This window comes from Rhinolophus ferrumequinum, chromosome 20 (genome assembly GCF_004115265.2).
Source record: "Rhinolophus ferrumequinum isolate MPI-CBG mRhiFer1 chromosome 20, mRhiFer1_v1.p, whole genome shotgun sequence".
In the NCBI taxonomy this organism is placed as follows: Eukaryota; Metazoa; Chordata; class Mammalia; order Chiroptera; family Rhinolophidae; genus Rhinolophus; species Rhinolophus ferrumequinum.
In genome coordinates this window covers 48,540,317-48,560,515 of record NC_046303.1, presented here as the reverse complement: position 1 = coordinate 48,560,515, position 20,199 = coordinate 48,540,317, and the positions used below count along the sequence as shown (strand labels likewise).

At 33.2% G+C, this 20,199-nt stretch overlaps 1 protein-coding gene across 3 annotated transcripts in view; it reads right to left on the bottom strand.

Moving 5' to 3' along the window:
• KMT2E (lysine methyltransferase 2E (inactive)) overlaps positions 1-20,199 on the bottom strand; it is a 72,574-nt gene that overhangs the window by 47,262 nt on the left and 5,113 nt on the right. For 2 of the 3 annotated variants that reach the window (XM_033088266.1, XM_033088268.1), the window contains exons 2-3: positions 9,179-9,251; positions 6,105-6,289 (exon numbers count right to left, since the gene is read on the bottom strand). In XM_033088266.1, the coding sequence (XP_032944157.1) occupies positions 6,105-6,175 (71 nt within the window). In that variant the 5' untranslated portion in view covers positions 6,176-6,289; positions 9,179-9,251. The remainder of the gene's footprint in view (positions 1-6,104; positions 6,290-9,178; positions 9,252-20,199) is intronic. The other variant, XM_033088267.1, reaches the window with a different exon arrangement.

Below are 20,199 nucleotides of genomic sequence, written 5' to 3'. Positions count from 1 at the left end.
CTACTTTTAACTATATAATCTGGGAAATTTCATCATTTAATCTGGTATCTTTGCATAAGCTCTACAGTTGAGAACATAAAATTATATTTTAAACTCCTACTTTTAACTACATAATCTGGGAAATTTCATCATTTAATCTCTCATCAATTAAAGAGAATGTGATTTTAAAATTTCCAAGGCAAAATACAATTTCCAAGCAAAAATACCACCACTTGTTAAAATTCTTCTGCTGGAGAATTTTCAATCCCTCCTTCTATATTCTGTCCTGATGTATCCTATCACTGCCAGCACAGTCACTCAGGTAATGGATGTAGTAAATTTCAATCTCTCTCCAGTCATTATTTTAATTCTGCTGGTTTCCTACTGATTTTTAGTATTTTCCAGCTTCTTGAAATAGGCACTAACTAGAACTACTACTTTAAAGAACTACAGCATTCAACTCATTGAAATCATACCAATTGTGTAAGAATTTTTTACACACAAGGCAACTCCAGAGTGCTTTACGTCTTTCTGCAATGGAGAGGTTGTAAAATGTTTCTAGTTTTAGTTCTGTCTCTCCGAAGTAACTGAAATAGAATGAGCTAAGATATGAGCACTCAATAATCATTCCTATATAATAAGCCAAGAGACATTCAAGCAATATGCCAGGCCGTGTGGTTGGTGCAGCAGATACAGTATTATATAATAAAACAGATGTGTCTGTATTCATGAAGCTTGTATTTGAGTAAAAAGATTCAGAGAGGTTATTCAGATACTATTTTAAATAATGTGGAGAGGGAAGGTCTCACTGGAAAGTTATATTTGAGCTCAGCTAAAACTATGCTAAGAACAAAAGAATGTTCCAGGCAGAGGGAACAGCAAGTACAGAGGCCCTGAGGCAGAAACAAATTTAGAATGTTCAAAAGAACAAGAATAATAATATCCATGTGGGAGTAATAGTAGGGTAAGGGGAGAATATTGAGTAGAGATTAGAGAAGTGGGGCGTTTGACACCAAAGGAAGTTAGGATTTTAAGTGAAACAAGTAATCCCTGGAAGGTTTTCAAGTGGGAGAAACATACGATTTGGTTTATGCTCAGAAGAATTGCATTAAGTTCTACACAGAGAATGAACTGTAGGAGGCAAAAATGGAACATGGGGACACTGCAGTGTCCAGACGAGATGACAAGGATGAGAAACGGAGAGAACTGTACTGACGCTAAATGCATTTTGGAGGAAGATACAGGACTGAGAAATGAATTAGACGTGAAGGGCGAGGGAAAAGAAGCCATCAAGAATGACATCTTAGGTTTTTGGCTTAAGCAACTGGATAGAGATGGAGTTATTTAAATAAAAAAATGAGCCTAGATTAAAAAAAAAAAAATTCAGGGCAGAAGAGCTAGCAAAAAATGAGAAAGAGTGGCCAATTAAATGTGATACCTAGAAAGCCAACAGAGTTTAATTTTTCTAGAGCTCACTAGTATTGTTAGTGGCAGAACAAAAGTGGACTCAGATTCTCTCTTTAGTACTCAGTCAACAAGTGAGCATTTACTACGTTGCCAGGCACAGTACTAGGAGGAGCTCTCCTCCAACATCATTCACCTCTAATTTACACATGTCACATTTACTAATTTGCCCACCTCACCCCAAAATACACCTAATTATATAAAAGCTCACTATAATGATTTCTAATGATACCAAGGGCTATTTGGTAGTAGTAATATTAAAAGGTATGTACAATGTTAGCAATCATGTTCCCAGTCTCTGAGAGGGAAATGTAATTTGGTTTTTCTTTTTAAAAGGCTACAAAAGAAGAAATTTAAATTCCCTATTTTCCCACTTTCCAGCTCTAGAAGGATTACTCATCTTTTTTTTTCTCTTATTTAACCAATTTAGGAATTCAGATGGTTGGAACAGATGGATGGAATGGTTTTATCCATTAGGATAAAAAAACACACAAGTCTAATAAACAGGTGAACTCTGGCTCAACTTTCCTGTATATCTAGTGATAATGGAGTCTAGGTTTTCTTTTACATTTGTTATCCTTGAGCAAAGACCTGAAAACACTATTGCTATCTGCAGTCATTTATTATATTGAATTTACTACTCCTCAGAAAAACTGAAACTACTATCTACATGCACCATATATTAAAACAAAGTAGCTATGTTATATAAATCATTCTTTGTAATAACATAAGGAAAGGTGCTATGATAGTAAAGGCCTAAAACCAACACGTCAGTTCTGCCTCTGCCACTTACCTGCTCCATAACTTCAGTTTCCTCACCTATAAATTAAGAATAACAATATCTACTTCATAGTTATATCTTTATCTTTCTTATTCAGAAAGACGTAGGTTGTTATGATCTCACTTTTACAACTGTCATAACTAGCCTAGGTTTCTGTCTTCTTTTCTCCTCTGTGATGCTACTACTTGGCTAGCTAGTCCTCAGCTTCTCTATCCATACAGTAGCCACTAGACATATGTGCTACTGACCCCTTGAAATGTGGCTAGTTCAAATTGACAGGTGCTGGAAGTATAAAATACATACCAGATTTTAAAGACATAAAACATAAAATATCTAATTAATATTTTTATACTGTTATGCTAAAATGATAATACTCTAGATATATTCATTTAAATAAAATATTTAACAAAATTAATTTCACCTTTAAAAACCTTTTTAAGTAGGGATAAAAGTTTACACTTGTAACCTGAACCTATAGTACAACACTTTCTACACAGTTGATGCTTAAAATGATGATCCAAAATGTGCTTTCTCTTGGATTGTTGGTATTATCCTATGAAATTATGCTAGAAGCAAGAAGTCTACTTCTAGTATTAGCTTACATTTATGGACATGCAGTTAATCAAAAAACTTTTAGAGCTTCCTGGTAAGAAAGGTGGTCTCATTATTCCAGTTATGGTCATTTTGCTAATAAAGTTTTTAAAAAATGCTTACACTTAGCTCAACATTCCCTTTAAATATATCATTACCTCTCCACAGTTTCAATTGTACCAAAAATTACACCAGGCATTAGTGAGAAAACTGATCAGTTATTATGTTAACCTGTATGTCGTGATTAGTATTTTCCAAATCTCAGGACAAACAATATGCAGACAAAAGCTTCCTGCAAAGATCTAAAACTGCGAATATGCATTTTTTTTAGGTTATCTTAGAGTCTCCCCTACAGCTGTTGGCTTCAGCTCAATTTTTATTCACCAAGATCTGGGTTTTGTTTTTTCTTAATGCTTTGTATAGTAAAAAGTTATTTTTAAATAAAACATCTATCAAATCTGACTATGGGAATGTTTGCAATTGCTTAAGAAAAAACTTAGGCTAATGCAACAAAATTTTATTCTTCTTATTAAAACAGATATCCCTAAGTCAGTCTATCAATATTCACTATCGGTTATTCCTAAAGTATTTTAAAACCATTCTTAGTTCAAACTTTCAGGGAGAGTCAACTTTTGGCAAGGTAATGGGGAATAGAAAGGAGTAAAATACAAGATCCCTAACTCTGAAGGAAAGGCAAAACAAACCCAAAACTTTTCAAAACTTAGTGATGAGAGGAAAACAAATACGTTACAAAGAATAAACTGGACTTGGTGGGATTAATGAATTTTATTTTAGAGACAGAATAATCCAAGAGCAAATGTCACCAAGTATGGACATACTGGACTAGAGCTTAGCAAGCTCATTCTTCACAGAACCTGGAACTGGACCTTCAATTGCTTATCTATAAAATGGTACAGATAGACAAGATGAACTCTAAGTGACCCAGTAAGTTCTCTTTTAGAGCCTTAGACACGAGTATAAATTTGGTCCAGTACACTAATTCTTCAATAAACAATCACTGAGTATCTCCTAAATTTTAAATTAGTTTAATTTATTAGTGATATACTGCATTTTAACAGTACAGTATTTTTTAAAAAAACTAATATATAATCAATTAACAGTGTATAAGTACAATAAAATATAATTCTCTCTTTTTAGTATACTCTTTTTAGTATGCCAAAGCGAGCACGAATTCTCTTTTTAAAATACATTTTATTTTGAAATAATTATGTAGTTTCACAAGAGATTAACAAAGAAATGTACAGGGAAGTCCCACACACCCTTCCCCCAGCATGCTTCACCTTACACAACTATAGTATCTTTTGATTATGTATTTGAAATTGAATGGAAGAAACATATTATATCAAAATTTCTTATGAAAAGAGCTCCAAAAGCTTTATGTTTCTGTAGCAAGGGAGAAGAAATGTGACTTAAGGGTATTTTATAAGCTTCCAGGTTTTATATTAAAAAAATTTATAAGTTTGAAAATTAAACCAAAAAATCTGATGTTGTCCCATAATAAAAATTGGCACTAGCTATACTTCTGTGTTCAATGAGTGGGGGAAACTATGCCCAAGGGATGTACATCTATATATGGAATGGAAAAAAAAAAATCATTTCCTAACACAAAAATACTTCTTAAAATGATAGTCATTCTGTAATTACCTACAAATTGCTGATTTTCCAAAATAAAAATGGCCATATTTATACCAGAAAAGATTTGGCTCCACATAAGTCATACTTATATTCTACAAATACTCTATAAATATATTTAATAAAGAACATAGGCAGGAAGCTATCCCCTGACTGCCCTCTTTCAATTATTCATTTCCTTTTAACTGAACAATTATGTGATTTGCATTCTGTTTGTGAATTGCCTTAGTACACACACTAAACATTCAAACAAAGCACAGGTGTATCTCATGTTTCTACTAGACAAATTCCTATCTAGTATATAAATAACATTTCATAAATGATATCTTGTATTAATTGTTTACAGGACCCAATTAAAAAAAACTGCCAAGGTGAGCACTTTTAAGAAGCCAAGAATCTTTGATTATTACCAATAAATGCCTATAACTATCATCAGATATGGATTTGCATCTGGTAGATGCTGTACATTAAGAAAGACCAGTATTTTAGACTTGGAACCCCTTGCCTCTTGAGCCCTGTTTCCAGGTTCCTTCCTTCCTTATTTGGACATGACAGCAATCAACTGTCACAAGAATGCCTTGTTTGGGAATCTTATTTTACAACAAAAATAACTCATACATAGTACAAAAAACATAATGGCTCAAAAAAACTATATTATAATAATCATACAGTTAAACGGACTGTATATTACAGGAATATTACAGAGCATCTCCATCTTTCCCAATGGCAGAAGCAGGAGTGGTGATAATACTTCTAGGCCACTTGAAGTGCCAGGAAAAGGAGAACAGTAACAGCATTTTCATCCTTTCCATATACCAGTTCTAGGAACCCTAAAATAAGTTTCCTTTTTTTTAAAACTTAAATTCTATTAAGTTCAGTTTTCCAGTCAGTAAAAGCCCCGTTAAGCAGCTATAGACCGAACCAGAGAACAAACATTCATCTTTCCATCCTTCAGCTTCCGTGAACCCTGTCACTTAAACCCCTTCTAATTTCCAAAAACAACGCAAACTTCGCAGCAATAATTTAATGTTCAAGTGGCTGATCATTCAAAAACAAAATATAACAACGTCTATCCACACAATTGCCTAGACCAAATATTCTAGAGGCAAGTAAAAACTTTCACTGAATCTATCAGAAATGGCTCCCATAAAAGCAAAAAATGTCAAAATAACCATCCAGCAGGAAATTCTTTCTCTTATTTAAAAATGGCTTGAATTTCGTTTTTCAACAAAACTTGTTTTCTTTTTTTAAAACAGCAAATCCCATGTTTAAATGGATATTACAATTTCTTTTTTTTAAAATTCAAATTTAAAACCAAATTATTTTCCAATCTAAACATGACAGATCTTACAATCTAAAAAAACAATAACCAATTATATTGATTCTTGATGTCAACAATTACCATATGGGAAAGACAGAATTAGAAAAAGCCATAGCATTTTGACTCAAGTTATTTATGAAAGTAATTTTAGTTGAAGGGATTTTTGCCTTTAACTTTCTGGCATTTTTATTTTAGCCAAGAGTCTAAAATGAGAAAAGTATAAATGCAAATCAAGTACTGTTTGGTTGTGCTAAACTGATTGTATGATATATTTTGCCTTTCCTTATCCAAAATACCTTTACTTTAAATACTTACTCTGAGCCTGCAGCCATTTCCAAGTATGACGTTTCTGCTGTATCAACCCCCAATGGGATCACTATGCTCATGACGTTCGCCTCTGATAAATTCGATTACTATGGAGTCCTATGCATTGGTATCCAAAACACTGGGGCATGCCAGCCACAGTGCTCATTGCAAACATCTAAGTGCATCCACAAACCCTGTTTAAAAGAAAAGGGAACAAAAAGTTAAGAATCATCTCCCTATTCCTAGCAATAAGTCACACTATAGCAATTAACAGTAAGTAAAATACATGAAGAAAACATTCTTTACTAAAATATCTATGTAAGTTAAAATTTGCTTTATTCATTTATTTTTCTGGAATTAAGCTATGTGATTGTGATCAAAAGAAAGTTCTGAATCATAACCTTCCTTAGGAAATGAATTTAGGATGTCAAAGGAAGGATTACTATTTATATTGCTTAGCGAAGAACCAACAAATATTATTCATTTTGAAAGATAAAATGGAATTTCTTATAGCACTAGTATCCAAAAACAAACTGTCTTGGATCAGTGAGTGATCTAACAATAAATTAACAAATATTGAGTACTTACTATGGACTAAGCACCATACTAAGTTTTTACATGGATGATTTATAATTATCCTCACAACTCTGGTATCCCCACTTTACCACTGAGGAACACAACAGCAAGAAAGGTTAAATAACCTCAACAAGGGTACTCAGTTTAAGAGATAAAATCAGGATTTGAACCAACTCCACTCTATTGTTTATACATGTATAAAAGGAGTTATTTTATTTGTAATAAAATCAATTGTTTTACAATGGTTGCCATTTTCCATACTACAGAAATACATGCATATTGAGGGAGTTGTCTATTTCTAATACAGACCATTAGTAGAGAAAACTAATATACTTGAAGTGTTTTCTAAAACAAATTTACCATAGTAACGAAAATACATTCCGTTTCAACATCAATTTTTTTCATCTAAATTCACTGTATAATATTTGCTACATGTACTGTTTGTGAAATATCTCAAAATCTTTTCAGCAATGATATAGCAAAACTTGGGAACAAAACAGATAGAGATAATCCCATAAAAAGGAAAAGAGCAACAGTCAAAATTGTGCCTGTCATGTTATACCTGAAGAAACACAGAAGAGCGGTTTCTTCAAACAGTAATTCTTATATTTATCTTTAATTTTTACAAGTAAGCTTGAGAATACCTACTCAGCTTAATTCCTATTTCAAAGATGATGCAGATTGAGCTCCTACATTATGGTAGAAAATACCAAAATAGAGAAATAAGGTGGTAATGGTGGTTTGAATTCTCCAAAAAAAACTAGCCTTTACTTTTAAACCATGCATAATATAACTGGGGGAGAGCTTCTAGATTACAAGTTATTACAACAAAAATATACAATAGGCAATTGCATCTAAAAGTTTAAAACGTAAGCACTGCAGCCTGTCTCTAACGCTCACTAGATGTGTGTGAGCTAGGCAAGTTATTAAACCTCTCTAAGCATCAGATTCCTTGTTTAATTTATCCCCATAGGGTTTCTATGAAGAAAATGAAATAATGTAAAGCATTTTGTACACTGCATAACACATATTTAGCAATCAATAAGTGATAGTTACATAAGTTGCTCTTATTTCATCATAAAAAAATGTGTGGCTAGAAAAACTCTATAGCTCTCATTTAAAGAGAATCTTCTAATAGTTTTTGAAAATAAAGTAATTATGATTGTCTACTTGCTGTATTTTTATAGTTTGTTCCATCAAATTAAAATTATCCTCTAAAAACAAAAAAGAATGAGAAAAAGGAAAAGTCCTAACTTCCTTTCTGCACCGTGACCATATTAGTCTTCATAAAAGCCGTATTTATTAACCTGCCCAAAGCTATACAATTATAAAATTTCTAAATGACAAAATGCAAGCAATATACAAAACTGTAAGTTTGTTCTGTTCAACTGTTAAATGATTCTGTATTTCTTTAAAATGCTGAAGACTTCAACCCAATAACAGATAACAATTAAAAATATAATTCTCTTCCTCGTTGGTAGCATCTAGTTTGTAGAAGTTTTCTTCTGCTCAGCTTATTATCTTTATGTTAAATTCATAGAAAATCTTATATTTTAGGTATATGTTGTTAAATATTTAGTTGTGTTTTTTTTTTATCCAGAGCCAAAAACTGGAAAACAGAAATTAAATCATTATGTATTCTTTTAGGTAACTGAATAATATTTCCATCTTAAAAGAATCGTTGAGGATGTATTTAATTGTGTACCCCATTTTTATATAAATATACAATCCTCAGTAAACACTACATTTGAGCTGTTTTTAGATAGTAGTGACAAGTTGCCATAATTAAACCTATTTCTGACAATGGCTTATATTTGTGTGACGCTGCCTGTCTCACACCCTGCACAGTGCCTGGAACGCCTAGGCATGCTACAAAGGACTGGTGCATGAATTAGAGCACCCAGGATAAAACTGCAGCTCCACCTCATTAACCAAATGAGTTGTCAACCTATCCAATTAAGTGCCATAAAAACAACTACGTGACACCTTCTTCAGAAATGCATCTCTCTAAAAACACAGAAGCTCATCCCCAGGAGAAAAACAAATCATCACATCTGAAACAGAACCAGAGACTCTGAGTTTGATTCAATAGGGAAGAACAACTCAGTAATTTGCTCACAAGGGGTCAGAAGACAAGAGATCATATCTATTGAGACCATAAGTTGGCAAATATTTCACTATCTTCATTAATATCAAAAAATCTACAGCCAGAACACTCGCAAACCCAGTTGATATTTAATAAAATCATAAATTCATTAGGGTAAAATCATTGTGTCTTTAAAAATAAGAAAAAAGAAAACCAATGTAGTAAGTAGGCAAGATGTGAGCTTATAACACAGGCATAACTAGAGGAAAAAAAATTCAATACAATCCAAACAATTAGCACGCTTTCACATCTTATATGCGAATCAAAAAAAAATGGTTATCCAACTGGCAAGTAAAATATGTATAAAATATATTGAGAATAAATGGCAGCCATTAAAAAAAAATAATATAAAAGGAAATACCATGAGATGTCTGGTAAATCTGAGGTCCAAGAAAGAATAAATGTCTTCACAAAACCTGCTATCCAGAATAGACCTAGAAACCAAGTGAACATAGGAGTATTGAGCTGTTTTTAAATGGCATAAAATTATAGGTACTTCTGTCTAACGGCACCTAAAACCAAAGGGACTATCACACAAAGATAGCTTCTAATTCTTAGAAAGATAAATTTATTCTTTGCTTTTTTATATAAATAAATGTAAACACAAGTAAAGGCAACAATTAAAGCTAGAAACCAAACTAAAGAAAATACAATATTACAAGCAGATTTAGCAAAGCAAAGACAATGATACCAAAACAAAACCCTAAAGTAGGAAAAACAAGATAAAAGGCAAGGAAAAACCATTAAATTAGAAAACAGTCTATCAGAAAAACTGGAAGACTGAGGCTGCTTTTAAGACCATGTTAAAAAGTTCACAGAACAAAAAATACCACTGCAAAGATGAATATGACACCCAAAGACAGAAAGGATGAAAATATGAGGAAATTTTTTCCCTAAAATTACAAATAAAAGTGCCCAATGTAAAATAATCTTTTTGAGAAGAGTCATTTATTATCTTCCTGTCCTTTATGAGCACCTTACACAGAGCTCAATAAATACTTAAAATTAAATCAGTGTTTATATTTTGGACATGTATCACTAAGAGAATAAGCAAGTGAATTATTGGCTGAATTACTAATAGAAATGAAATAAAGAAACTTGAAAGAAATTGTGAGGAACCGCACACCAGAGAATTCATTATAAATTATAAATTAAACTGCTCTTATTGCTCATTTAAGATTTTTTATTTATAGTAGCTGACTAAGGCATAATAAAAAATACTGGTTGATCAAGGCCTATTACCAAGTTACTACCTACATATGAAACTTGGGGAAAGTCATTTCACTATTCTGGCTTCAACTGTAAATGGAAGTAGGTAAAATTTATAATCTTAGTTTAAATCTAACAGTCCAAGTACATTAACACATTATTTCTGATCATGAAAACAACAAAATAAATACCAATTCTAAAAAGCTAAAAAAAATAAATTTGACAACAGAATGAATTACGTATTTCTCTAATTGGGTTAATATTAGTATCAGGCAGTGCTCCATGAGCACTTACCTGATTGATACTCAACCCTACCCAACCAGAGATTTTAATAGTTTTACATACTGAGTGCTTACAATGCTTCAACCTTACAAAGAGCCTATGGTGTAGGTATATTTATTATCCCCATTTTACAGATAAAAGCAGAAAGGTTAAACTTGTCCAAAGTTCCATAGCTAATAAATAGTAGAATCAGGATTTTATCCCTAGCAGTCTGATTCTAGAATCTACACATTCATCATTTGCCTAAAATTAAAATTTGCCAGATGATTCGTAAAACAAATAATCTAGAATTTATAGTTCAGGTGGAAAAACTGACAACTGCCTCTCTCATAAAGAGGAGAAATTAAATAAATACATAAGTATCTCACTCCAGATCACCTGGCACACTAAAGAACAATAACAAAACCCACTTTGTTCCTCCCCCAAACCTAATCTACTTATAAACTTAAATCCATTCCACAACAATGCACTAACACACTACAAAAGTGGAGATACATGGGCTCAAAGTCAAAAATTTGCATTTAAAATATTTCAGGGATGGTGCAAAGCATATAATAAAAGGATAAAGATACTTAAATTCCCTATTATTTTCAGGAATAAAAACATGCCCCACTAGTGAATTGAAAGCAACCCATAAATTAAGGGACCCATGCTTCAAATGTGAGGTTACTAATGTAGGCGTAAGTATATTCAATTCTTTATATACGGAACTATTTGTTAAGCAGAACACCTATTTAACCAGTTAAATTTTAACTTGAGTCTACCTTTAACAACCATTTGGTTCCTAGAGACAAAGAATTTCATCAATTCAATTTACACTCGAATACTTTCCTAACAAATAAAATCTATAAAAACCTGTCTTCTTGTAGTCAGGGTTAATGTTCGTAGATCAACTTGAAAAATGGAAACCTATATATAAAATTCAATGTTCAAAAAGCACATTTTCTTGTTCTATACAATTTTCAGAGTTTCTCTGTATCTTATTTAGCGCAATTCCAACTATTACTACTTAAATTCAATACTATCAAAGCAGCAACACTTCAGCTTTCACATTCTGCCCCTTATTAATAATGATTACTTATTCTCTTGAATCTTTAGTTCCTCATTTGTAAATAGGAATAACCATAGTATATCTGAATTGTTTCAAGGATTGTATGCGGCACTCAGTTAAGTTTTAGCTATGATTATCAGGTAAAATTTCTGGGAATTAAATACTTAGGAAAAGTCCTTAAAAGATGAGTATTAGAGAACAATGCTCAGTTATAATTATAAAATTCAAGTAAACTATTAGGAATTTCTGATCTATTCCAGAGTCCATTCTTGTCAGTAAAAGAGAAAGGATTCTTTCATACTCGACTGCAAATTCAGAGAATGTGACTGAAGTAGTTGCACTTAAAAAGTCAACAGCCAAGCCTCTTTACTACAAACCCCAAACACATTGTTGCAGTTATTTTCTTAAACTAGAAATCTGTGTACAGAGTAATGATTAAAATACATACGGCATTTGGACCCTGAAATCCTCTTTACAGAATTTTTGTCAAAAAGGATTGGCTCCAATAAGATTAAACTCTTTAAAGAATAAGCCAATGGCAATTCTTATGATATTACCTAATGACCACCAAACCATCTCTGGACAGTCAAGAATGAAGCACCTTCCCAAATCAGCCAGTATTTTTTAGAACTCCAAACTGACTTACCTTGCAATCCAGTTTACCTTGACTTTAGCTCACTAGAGATTTGATATTGGAATCAAAGTAAATTAAAGTATCAAGAAAAACGACCTTTAAAAAAAAATACATGAACACAAGAAGTGAACCCTAACGCAAACCACACACTTTGGTTGATAAGATGTGTCAATGTTAGTTCACTGAATGCAACAAATGTACCATGATGATGAGGAACGTTGTTGGTGGGGAAGGCTGTGCCTGAGTGCGGGGAGGAGGCGTTTGGGAACGCTGCACTTTCCACTCATTTCTGAAGTGAGCCTAAAATTGCTCTAAAAAATAAAGTCCAGGGGCGGCCGGATGGCTCAGTTGGTTAGAGCGCGAGCTCTTAACAACAAGGTTGCCGGTCCAATTCCCACATGGGATGGTGGGCTGCACCCCCTGCAACTAAAGATTGAAAATGGCAACTGGACTTGGAGCTGAGCTGGGCCCTCCACAACTAGAGTGAAGGACAATGACTTGGAGCTGATGGGCCCTAGAGAAACACACTGGTCCCCAATATGCCCCAATTAAAAAAAAAAATTTAAATTTTAAATAAAGTTCATTAATTCAATCAATACATGTATGAATATGATATAGTGAACCATTTGTTTAGCGTTATATAATGGGGGATTATCATTCTTTCTCCCAGGGTTTTTGGGAAGCTATTCTAAATACCAATTCTGCAACCAGCTAAAAGCACTGGTACACTCTTCCACCACCACTCCAAATTAAATTAATTTCAATACTATCCAGTTTAACACATGATGCTATTATTTTTGAACAGTATTTGTCATACCCCAAAGTGTTTGAGATCACTAAACTATAGTGTAAAATCTAGTAAAATATGGCCTTTTATGCAAGTACCAATTCAGTGGTTGTTATCTGGTTAGATCAGTCTCTCAAGATACAAATATATAATTTCTTTTTCCTACACACACACAAAACTGTTCTTAGAATGAGTTTAGTCGTTGCCCATACCTGAGAGTATAACTACCAAAAGTGATTTCACACTAAACAGTTATCTATCCCCACTTGCTACTTACCATAGGCCCACAACTATACACCTTAGAATGTACTGCACAATACACAAATGCAGAAAAAGAATCTTCAAACTTAAGAATAATCACATCTCCCAAATTCCTTAAACTCTTATTTCTATGTACAAAAGTAATGAGTACTGTAAAGCATAACATCACATATTTCAATGGGTTCTAAAACTTCCTTCAGTTAAAAAAAAAAGTTATCTGCATGAGTAATTTTTAAATTGTGCTCTCAGCAGTCCTGTGAGAGTTTGGGATTGAGATAGTAGGAGAAAATAGAGTCAGAAAAGTTAACAACAACAAAAAAGACAACATGTTCTGTAGATTTAAAAGGAAAATTGTTAAGCTGTATATTCTATGTGGTAACTACCAAATGGGCAAATAACATTAAATGGAACACTACTTAGCAATAGAAAAGTATGACTTACTAATACATGCGACAACTTGGATAAATCTCTAGGAAATTATGCTGAGTGGAAAAAAAAAAACCCAGCCAATCCCCAAAAGGTCACATACTGTATAATTCTACCCATTTATAGAACATTCTTGAATGACAAATTACAGAAATGGAGACCAGACTGGTGTAGTTATAACAGGGCAACACCAGGAATCCCTGTGGTGATGGAACTGTTTTGTGTCTTAACTGTGGTGGTGGATACAGGAACCTACACCTGCGATAAACATGCAGAGAATTAAATAAACACACACATACAGGAGTGAAAGTTAAACTTGGGAAATCTGAACAAAGTGGGTGGATTGTATCAATGTCAATATTCTGGTCATGATATTGTATTATAGGTTTACAAGATGTTACCATTGAGGGAATTATGGAAGTAAATAGATCTAAGTCTCTATTAGGAAAAATACTCAGATATGCAAAGTTTATTAACGTTTTATGTGTCTTGTTCAAAACAGGCTTTTAGAGTAGCCTGTCTTGTACAAGGCATATAATCACTGACAGTGTTTACAATAAAGGGAAAAAATAATGTCAAGAATGAAGTTGGTAGATAAAATGAGTGCTATAAGCAACTAGTATATATCCTATGAGACAGGCTACACTCTCTTTCGCTTTTAAACTTCACTGTAAAAAGACCTTTCTGTGAAGAGGTTATTTATAAATGAAAAATAATCCACATGTACTGAGCTGATCGGCCAGTCTTATAAAAGTAATTTGAACGTGGAGAAAAAATTACTATGTGAAGTTGTGGACTGAACTAGAAATTCTTTCCCCAAAATCCTTAATGAACCATTTACTTTAAACTGCCTATAAATGATAGTTTAGGCTAAACCAGCAGAATGTTTTCAAATCTCCACTATAACTCTAGATTAAACTTAAACAATAAATATCAGTTTCTCACTATCATAAAAAAATTATATATATATATATATCTTAAACACTATATATTTTTAATTTAAAGTATCATTCATCAATATTCTGGTGTCAAGCCAATATGTTCTCTTTGAATATGGCTCCTCTAACTGGAATTCTGGGTTCTTGTTCTTGTACAAATCATACCCTCATATAATGCATTATCTATGGTTTTGGGTTTTAGATGATTTCAAGGTAGGAAATCACTTGACACTTATGGAACAACATGAATGTAGACTACCTTTTAGATCTTTATTATTTTTTCCACATAATCTTTTAGCTATCTTACTCATACCTAACTTGACAACTTTCTTCAGCAATTAATTTGCCTTTATCAAGTTTTCCAAAGTATTTAACTTACAGTTTTCACTTAAACAATTCTCTCTTTATAGTCATTTATCACTGGTTTGTGTAATAGCTAATGAAATAATATAAATACAAGTACAATGGGATTAGCCAATTTGGGAACAATCGTATGACTCTTACGAGCATTCAACTCACCAGTAGAAGCAGCACAGAGAAGTTTATACATCATTCAACATACAACGGGCATTTTTTAAAGAAGGAATATTAATCCTGCAGGTTGGTTAAATAAAGATTAAAGAAACTTCTACAGTATCTACATAAAACACTTCAGGAAAAATACATAAACTATAAATAGAGATCACCTCAGCATATGAAAAACACAGGATGGGAATCACAGACTCCCTTTTTTCTAGCAACTACAGCAGAAACAGCTGTTAGAGACTTTTACACATGTTAATTCACTGAATTCTCAAAAAGACTCTATAAGGTAGGCTCTATTATTATCTCCGTTTTGCAGATCAGGAAACTAAGGCAAACAAAGATTAAGTAACTTGCTCAAGGTCACAAAGCAGTGAAACCTGGTTTGAGTGAAGTCAAACTAAAGCAGTGTGGTCCTAGAGTATCCACTCTTATACTCTATGCAATACTGCCTCTAAAGAAGCACTGTTTGAGTTCTTTTAATAAGCATGTATCACTTTCATAATCTTAAGAATTGGGGGGGGGGGGGGTAAATAAGCATGTCCCAGTATGTCACTCTCCAAACAAAATTTTCAGTAGCTCTCCCAGAGAGTCCATACTTTTATCCTAGCTTTCAAAGTTCACCACAACTTGATTCCAATTTGTACTGCTATAATTCCAATTCCAATTCAAGACATGGGTTCTGGAAACCAACAGATCATCTTGAATTGGGATGTACAGAAACACTAAATATAGTCTGTCACATGACTCTGCACAAAGACCAGTATTCCCTCATCCACAGAATCCAAAAATAGTGAGTGTCCTGGAGTCAGCACGGTTGGTTTCTTAAATAAGTATAAAGCACCAAGCATCGAGATCTCAATTTTAATCCTTGATCAACCACTATCTATACGACGTCGGGAAATTTATTTAAGTTCCCTGGGGCTTAATCTACTTGTAAAATAAAAGGGAAGAGCTGGAACAGTGTAAAAATCAGTTGAGAGTAATACTAAAATGCCAGCTCAAAGCCCCACTACACGTGATTATGTAGCTCTGGAATGGGGCCCAAGAATGTTCATTTTATAAGCATTGCATGTAAATGATACATGTTGTCTGTGCACCACAATAAGAAATACTTAACAAAAAGATCTCACAAATCAATTCTAACTCTAGTTTCTTAACTTGAATCAACAGGGTGCTACTTCACATATCCAGGATAGGGTTCCAGACTAAAAGGAAATCCTTTAGTTCATCATGGGACTTGTTTTTGCACCTAATGAGATAAAATTTGTTTTTGCACCTAATGAGATAAAATACTACAAAACGAACTTTCATTCTCTTAAGATAGTTAAGTACAGTTGATTCAAGTAAGTTTTAAACCAATCAAGCACCTACAAAATGCTAAGAACCCGCTGCATCATCTCATTAATACTCACTACTCTTGACATGTGTCCTCATTTTCTCAGAAGAAAATATTAAGTTTTAGAGAATGTAATCTTCACTCTATACATGTTCACAAGTCTCAAATTTTTTTTTCCATCTCTCTGAAAATTTCCAAAGAAATTAAATTAATAATTTTCATTCAGTATGTTACCTAGGGCTTGAATCAGTATGACATTCAAATTATCATCCAAATTCACTACTAATATTCTGCTATCATGGAAAGGAAACATGCCAACTTGATAAAAGTTTATAACATGATTAAAGTCTAAACAAATATTTTCCATGTTTTGTGTCCCTTTCTTGTCCTTCTGAACTTTTCTACAATGAGTATGTATTTCTTTACGTGGTTTGAAAAATCATATACTACTTTGTTCTAAGAGTTACAGAAGTTTGATGCTATGTGTATTAAGTGTACCATCTCACTAACCCCCTTTTTAAAAATACTGACTTGCATATATATGTTAAAAAGAAAAAAGAACTTGTCTCAATGATTTTAGAAAAAAATATTTTACTTCAAAAATATTACCTGAAGGATTTTTTAAATGGGGAAAGGGGAATACTACCATAATTTAAATATATATTTTCAGCCTTGTCTTAGAAATCAACTGTTAGCATTAGTAGCACATCATAAACTTAAACAAGTGTAACTCAAGGTTCATTTAGCAATAATTCTAAAAATTAAGTGAGGAATTGGAACTACCGCATTAAAAAGATAATTTAATAATCTAAGTACTTAATTTCTGTGTTCTTGATTTCTAATTAGACCAGCATTTAGGAAATTATTTTAAATCCCATTTGTGTGGAAAACTGTGCAGGAATACTATCTGATACTATCTAAATTATCAGTACATTTCCTTCCTTAAAATGTCTTATTTGTTGTGATTACAAAAGCAGCCCACATGCATTGCAGAAAAACCATAAGAAAAAAGAAAATAATACTCCCACAATCCCAATTACCCAGAAACAAACAACTCCTAAAAAACCTTGGTGTATTTGCAACCACCAGAGAAAAAAATTACTCAGGAAAGAATCACCAACAAATACTGAGTCAATAGGAGAGGAGAGTCTGACGAGGAACCAAACGTTCACACAATCTCAAAGTATCTCCCCATGAATTACCTAATAATAAAATGAGAAACACTAGCTATATAGTGGAGAAACTACTCAACACCTTAGCCAAGCAATCAGAATGAACACACCTGGGTAAGTGGCAAAAAAAAAAAAAAAAAAAATCAAGTGCCTCCAGATGGCAGAAAAACACGTATTACAATACTTATCTAGTATTCCTGCCAAAAATGCAAAATCTGTACCTAATCATGAAGAAACATTAGCCAAACCCACATTGAGGGGCACTATATAAATAACTAGCCTGCAATGTCATGAAAGACAAGGACCGAGGAACTGCTCCTGAGAAATGAATGCGATCTGTGATCCTGGATTGTACCAGAAAAAAAATGCTAATAAAGGGCATAACTGGGATAATTGATGGAAATGAACAACAGACTAAAGTATTACATCAATGCTAAATTTCCTGAATTTAACCACTCTGGTTACCTAAGAAAAGATGATCACTCTTAGGAAATGCATACTTAAGTATTAACAGCTGTAAAAGGGCATGATGTAGGCAATATACTTTCACATGGTTCAAAAAAAATATTTTATATGTACAGAGAGAATAATAAAGCAAATGTGACAAAATGTTAAAAATCAGGTCATATAGGTTAAGGGTGTAAGGGAAGTTTTGTACTATTCATGTAATTTTTCTGTAAGTTTGAAATTATTTCAAAATAAAAAAATTAAAACAAACAAAAAACCCTTGGGTTATTTTAAAAGCATTCATCAACCTACATATGCATATTTACATATAATATTTGCATTTTAAATTTAAAAATAGAATCATCAGTTTGATATTAATTAGTTTTGGAGGCCCTCCCAAGTAAATCTGTTAAAAAAAAAAAGTAATTGTTTGCAGATGAATTAGAGGTGTACTTCTCTTGCTCTCCACGCAAGGAAACTACCCCGACACACCCTAAATAACCACCCTACCTGAATCTCCAGTCACAGCTAATTAGAAGGACCAAGATGGAGGACAGTGGCTCTCTGACACCTTGCCAATTCCTGTGAGGCCCAACTGTACTTTCTTCAAGTAAGTTCTGTGAGATTTCCCCACACAGCCTTTTAACAAATCTTTTACTTAAGCTATTGGAGCTGACTTCTGTACCTTGTATCCAAACAAGCCCTAAAACAGCAGGATTTTTTTTTTTTTTAATTGGGGAAGGGGAACAGGACTTTATTGGGGAACAGTGTGTACTTCCAGGACTTTTTTCCAAGTCAAGTTGTCCTTTCAGTCTTAGTTGCGGAGGGCGCAGCTCAGCTCCAGGTCCAGTTGCCGTTGCTAGTTGCAGGGGGCGCAGCCCACCATCCCTTACGGGACTCGAGGAGTTGAACTGGCAACCTTGTGGTTGAGAGCCCACTGGCCCATGTGGAAATCGAACCAGCAGCCTTCGGAGTTAGGAGCATGTAGCTCCAACTGCCTGAGCCACCGGGCGGCCCAACAGCAGACTTTTGAGAAGTAGAAATACATTGTGCAAGACAAATAATAGCTACATTAATCTTTTGTCTGTGCTTCAAAAATATCATTTTGGTAGGGTCTTAATGATAAGATGTAACAAGGCTGTGTCAATTCAAGCAACTATACAGCTTCCTTTAAAGACAAGCAGAAAAGCAAGTAATTCCAAAAGGAACAATGTTATTTTCTGGAGAAGAGTTACTATGTATCAGACTAACCTCAGACCCCCATCAACTTATGGCTACTAAAGCACAGTCCTAATCATTCACATCAGTCACATCAAGAATCTCCCCATCTTTTGCAACATCATTAAGAGGAAATGGGTTTTCAAATTCATGAACCTTGCCTTTCTTTAAACATATAAACCAGGATAAGAGGAATTCAAGAGGTTTCCCTGTAAACTCAAAAATAGAGATGATCAAATTTCATTATTAATCTGTGAAATCAGAAAAAATATTAAACAGTCTAGACTGTATCTTTCTCATATATAGTCTTTTGATATGTGAACTGAAAAAACAAAACTGTGTTTTCCTAACAATATCCTAAGTGGTAATGGTTAATTCTTTTCACCACGTTCCTCACTTTTGCCCACTGACACTAGGCTTTACCTTATTCTTAGACCAAACAGTGAAAAAAACGGGAATCCAGGTAAATTCTGTTTAACTCTTTAAATAAAACTGTTTTAAATATCCAATGCTTTGAAAACAAAAGTCAACATAGATTAAAATATTGAAAATCTTTCTGGTCTCAGAGAAAATGTTACATAACATAATTATGTGAACTTGAACTTTAAAATTATCTTACAAATACCACAAGCCAAAGCTAACTCAATCCCATGTTATATTACTTCGCTTTCCGCCACTAAGGTTGCGGAACTTTACTTCGGTTCAGGCCTTTAATGCTGCAACCATAGTGGTTATAACACAGGTGTGATTACTCAGTGTTATCTTTCTCAATAACAAACTTCAGGATCAAGAATGTTTATTACTTTGAATTAACTCTATAAACTGAGCAATCATCTAAGAGTTGCTAGAAAATTATCTCTTCTTTAGTTGTAAAACTAGAATAAGGAAAGCTGCACAATAATTTCTTTGTCATGTTGACCTGTATACAGGTCCTTTCTTAAACCCAGATTTCACACTTAAGACAGTTTTAAAATGCAAAAATAAATATTTTAATTAAAAATGATATACAAGTAATTGATTATTTACTCATTAAATTATTATAATTATTTACTTATTTAAAGGTATAATGTGTGTTTTGATGGCATCTTAATGCAAC